The sequence below is a fragment of the Pygoscelis adeliae genome, unplaced genomic scaffold (assembly GCF_000699105.1).
Source record: "Pygoscelis adeliae isolate BGI_AS28 unplaced genomic scaffold, ASM69910v1 Scaffold402, whole genome shotgun sequence".
Lineage (NCBI taxonomy): Eukaryota > Metazoa > Chordata > Aves > Sphenisciformes > Spheniscidae > Pygoscelis > Pygoscelis adeliae.
In genome coordinates this window covers 5,821,739-5,826,807 of record NW_008824411.1, presented here as the reverse complement: position 1 = coordinate 5,826,807, position 5,069 = coordinate 5,821,739, and the positions used below count along the sequence as shown (strand labels likewise).

The window sequence follows — 5,069 nt, the reverse complement described above, 5'->3', positions numbered from 1 at the left end:
AGAGGAGCTATACAAAGGCAGGGAGAGAAACCAGGAAAAGGAGGAAAGGACAAAAGTTGTAGAAGTTGCTAAAAGAAAGCAGATCCCTCTTCGCCCCATTGTATGCAGGATACAGTACTCAGGGACGGAATCCATAAATACAGATAATTAAAAAGTTACCCTACAGGTCAGACTCTCCAGTCTCCCTCTGACACCCACAGGAAATGCAATATAGATTGAAAAGTCTATGCGCTCATATCTTTTTTCCCCTTTCTGGCTCAGGAACTGTAATTAAAGGGAAAATCAGCCTCTCTCCTGCCTTAGAGAGTATAGTGGCACAGCTGGTTTTCATCTTGGCTAGCAGGCTCTGTCCTCAGGCTACTAAGTGCTGAGTAATTTTTACCAAGCTCTGCTTGCAGATAAATGATGTTCTTCTCTTAGCTGCTGCCAGGCAAAGCTACAAATACTTGATCTTTTATTCTTTTCTCATAAACTCCTAACATTGAATACTAAAAATGCAGCCAGAGATTTTTCCACTGCCATTTATTCTCAGCATGGTCACAACTGTATTACAATTACAGACACCCACCCGTTTGCTGAAGCTCAACTGTAGTTCCTCGTTAACCTGAAGTTTCCAATTAAAGGCTCCTTCAGTTTCATTGATAGTTTGCATATACTCCAAGGACCCACTTCATTTTTTTTTTCCCCTCAAACACATTCCAAGAGAAGGGCAACTGCTTTAAATAACTTCACACTAATTTTCTGGAAAAGCCTGATGAGCGAGTGCCAGCCTCAAAAGAAAAGCCTGTGTCTGAATATGCAGTTTGGGTAATTTCTCTCACAGCTATAACTATAAAAATATCTGAAAGCTTTTGACTAAATGTGGCACAACTGCTGGGCAGATAAATTGTGGGCTCAAACCAATGGAAAGAATCTAGAAAGGTACGACACTGGAAACCCATTAGTTTAATTCAAGTTTTCTGCAGTGTTTCTAGTAAGATCTTAGATTTTCTAAGAAACTGCATAAGAATTAGTTAAAAATTGTATAGAAAATGATTTAAAAAAATACTAATCTTGGCAATGCTGTTCTTCCACCTACCTCCAGTAAGCGAAGCCGTGAACATGAAGCCAGCACAGGGAGGAGGCTGAAAACGGGTAAGAAATACCATGGCTAATTTTAGAATCGTTTCCAGTCATGCAGTATGAAACGTAGTGAGTAACAGTACATATAAAAGTACCTGCACACTTTTAAAAGATAAAACAATGTTTCAAATCAATCTTGATTTCAAAGATATTTTTAAAGTGCAAGACTAATAGTCTATCAACTTCCTAAGCAACGCCATGCCTCTGAAGATCACCTTCCTAGCTCATACACCAATCTCACGGTATTACTGGCTACTGTTTTAGTAGTATCAGCCCCTGATGCAAGTCTATTTTCTGTTCAAGACAGAAATGAGGGGGAAGAGAGGAACAATTGTGCAAATCAATAGCCATTTAAAAAAACCCAATGAGGTGGAGGTAGCTTTTCTTTTAAAAAGAGAAAATTTGAACTGCTGTCTTGATGGCTGTGGCAGAGGGCATTTCCGAAGCTTTCTTGTGTCTGTTATGGGTGGGGGTACACAACTTAAGAACAGCTTTAGCCTAAACTCTATTTGCACAGAGCATGTTTCAAAACATGGCTTAATGCAATCACCACATTGCGAGTCCAATGCGAAGGTGTCTTGGTCTGTCTCTGCTGCTCAGTTAATGACCTGTGCTTAGATCCAACTTAAACCCTGTGAACATGCAGGACAGGATGCATTTGCATTTTAGGATGGAGAAGTTGGGGGAAAAGGCTCTGCATCTGGATTCTGAACCAAGTTACAGTGTTGGGTTTTTTTCTCTTGCTAGTCCTCAGGACGTGGCTGTCTTCTTGCAGCCCACAGAACTCTATTTAAACACTATGGTAAAGGTATTCTTTTGTAATGTAGTTTCTAATTTTTTTTTTTTCAAGCATTTAAACTAGATTGTAAATGTTTGAAGCTCCAGGGGAGTGAATCTGTGCCATCTTTCCATTATTAAAGTCTTCAGACCCAGGACTGGACTTTGGTAACTATGTGTCAAGGCGGTGCCAGGAGATGCTGGGGCTTAACAGTGTTCCTGTTACTTAAGCGTGAGAGGGAAACAGTCCATGTTAAACACACTTCACACAAAGCATTCTTCTTAAATGCCTTGTAAAACAAACGAAACGCTGGTTAGAAACACATTCACCACTGCTGACCACACAGGTTTTTATATTTAATAGAAATTAAATTAGTAGCTTAATATACATAATGTGACACTTTCCAGTCCAGTAGCTTTCCAATTCTTGCTTTCAATTCACAGAACAAATACTGTACAAAAATGGTAACAAAGAGCAACTGAAGAGTAAACACTGTCACTAAAACACTGGACCCAGAAAGGCTAGGTTTATCGGGAGCTACACATGCCAAAGGATACATAATGATGGACCCATCGTGGTACAATCATGCATTACCAACGGATAGATATACTGCTGGCCCTGCACACACGGGTTCCTCCAGGGCAGGTAGCAGCATCCTGGACTGCAGAGCGGGCTGTTTTATCGTGCTCCGTAGCTGTAGTAGTAAGGTTCGTCCGGGCGGTATCCATAAGCAGTCGCTGGGCGGCCGGGAACCCCTGGTGATTGACCAAATCCATCAACTCCAATGCTGCAAAAAAAAGAGGAGAGAGAGACTGTAGGTTTTTGTATGGTAGGGAAGGCGCACTAGTGCTGGTGTCTCCAACTCTTCCTGCCACGGAGATAATTTCGTGAGGCAACTTTGCAAGCCATCTTCTCCTTCTAGCCAGCACTGTTCTGTCTCTTCTTCCCTTGGTGGGAAAAGAAATGCTGCAGAGAAATCAACGCAACTCCTGTCAAGGAAAGGCTTTCAAGTCAAATAGAAATCCCAGAAGAGACAGAAGACATTTCTTCTATCCTTTTATGGATTTACTAGTAAAGGACTTTACTTCTGTGCCTCAATTTCTCTATCTGTACATGAAAGTTAACATGTCTTTCAGGAAAGGCTTCAAGCATGCTTCTTGCAAAGCCCACTGGTAACCCTGCCCTACACAGCACATCTGAATGATCTAATTTCCTTCCTTCAGTACATTTCTGAAGCCCCTGGGAAAATACCAGCTAGAAATGAGAAAGTGAGAATATCTGGCACAGCAACATAGTTCAGCAAAGAACAGTGTTTCTGGTGAGATACAAGATTGACAGCCAAATGGCAGAAAGAATTAATCATATACTGAAAAGCTATATACTAATGAGACAGAATAATTCATTTTTCATATAGAACAGCATCTTTTACACCTAAAAAGTCCCACAGCAATGAATTAGATACTAAAGCACAAGAACTGCGTAGGGAAAAGTGGCACATATTTCATGCTCAACAATAACTCTCATGCAGGAGGTAGAGGAAAAATGAACATTGCCTAAGATACTGGATTACTGCCTATTCATAGTTATGTCACTTTTTAACTTCCACTTCAGTAGAAGGACAAATGGAAAAGGATTCTGATTTATTGTCTGACTAAAGATGCATTGAAAGGAGTTGAACTTCCCCTCTGAAGACTGTCAAAACACAAAGAACCAAAGTGCTTTTGGAGTGGGGAAAAGCTGAACCTCATTACTGCCAATTATACATATGGAACATAGGTTATGCAACAGTCAAGGCTGGGAAAGAATGACCCATCCAGAAGATGTACAATGGGTGGGCCCCAGGCCCTGGCTCAGCAAAAAGCTGGCACTGCTGAATCGGTTGGACTGAAAGGGCTCAGCTGAAGTGGTGGGGGACGATGCCCATCACTCTGTCCCTGCAAAGATACTTTCCTTGGATTGTGCCTCCGTGAGGTCCTAGAAACAGATCCTTGGTAGCTGGTTTCTCAGGAAGCTAGTTCACTCATGGGGTATTCTGATAATCATGTGAAGGTGGAAGGTCTGAGGCTGATTTTTGTCCTCTGAGAGTAAGAGGACACAGTCAGCAAGCCAAACTGCAGAGAAAATAATGCTGTTTCACCTGAATGTATCTTGAGAAACGCAGCACCCTGAAAGTGCTTTGCTGTTTCCACGTCTGCCTGTCCGTATTTGAACTGGCAGTGCCCCTGTCTCATGACTCGTACCCAAAGCCATCAGTCCAACCTTAAAGGCTGATCAGTCCCTTCAGCACGGCAAAGAGAAGCAGAGTAGCCGTGGTATACCCTGTAGCATTGCAAAGCTATGTGAACACATGCCTCTAGCTCCACACCTTCCTCCGGGCACCCATTCCTTCCTGGATCCACTCCAAAGTCCTATTACTCTTTTCCAAGCCCATTATGAAATGAGCTGGTGACCTCTGAGGCACCTTCTCCAGGTCCCTCCTTTCTACCTGGCAAACAACAGCTTTCTCATTAGCAGGCTTGAAGCTTTAAAAGACTCCTGGAAGAAGGGATTAAGAGAAATCCTGTTACTTTGTCTGTATCTAACTCATCTCCAGAAACACCAAACCCCGCACTCACCTTAGTCAGCAGACAGTCCCTGCTTCTACCACTGTTACTGATTTGTAATATGCAAAGGGATTAGACAGACAGACCTCACATGGGCTGCCGTTAGGTATAGCTTTCTGAATGCAGGCCAAAAAGATCTTCCGAACAAGCCGAACAAGCCAACAGGGACCTAGCATGAAGCTGACCAATTTGTTTAGCAGTTCAGAAAACAAACAAGTTGAATAACTACTGTAAAACAATGCTGATTCTTTGAGAGAGTTCTTTCAGTACTGTTAGTATTAGGAGTTAGTAACATACTAAAAGAAGGCATAGTGGGATTTGGAAGTGCAGAGTCCAGTTTTGTTGTGCTGTTAAGTTCCCAGTTATACCACACATGTGTAACAGTGCAGAGAAGCAGGACCCTTTAAGGCTACCTTTAAACTCAGGAATTCCATTGTTTTCTTCTGAAGCTCCTTAAAGCATCTATGGTTGATTTATAATGAAAAAAATATTTTCACAGAAAATGCTTTTCCAGGTTTATCTTTCAATGTTTTTTTCTGTGATTATAACAGCATTAGTTGTTGATA

General features: G+C 41.8%; 1 protein-coding gene across 1 annotated transcript in view; it reads right to left on the bottom strand.

Moving 5' to 3' along the window:
• Positions 1-2,265: 2,265 nt before the first annotated feature.
• KIFAP3 (kinesin-associated protein 3) overlaps positions 2,266-5,069 on the bottom strand; it is a 69,147-nt gene continuing 66,343 nt past the window's right edge. The window contains exon 23 of the mRNA XM_009320713.1: positions 2,266-2,687. Coding sequence (XP_009318988.1) covers positions 2,579-2,687 — 109 coding nt within the window. The 3' untranslated portion in view covers positions 2,266-2,578. The remainder of the gene's footprint in view (positions 2,688-5,069) is intronic.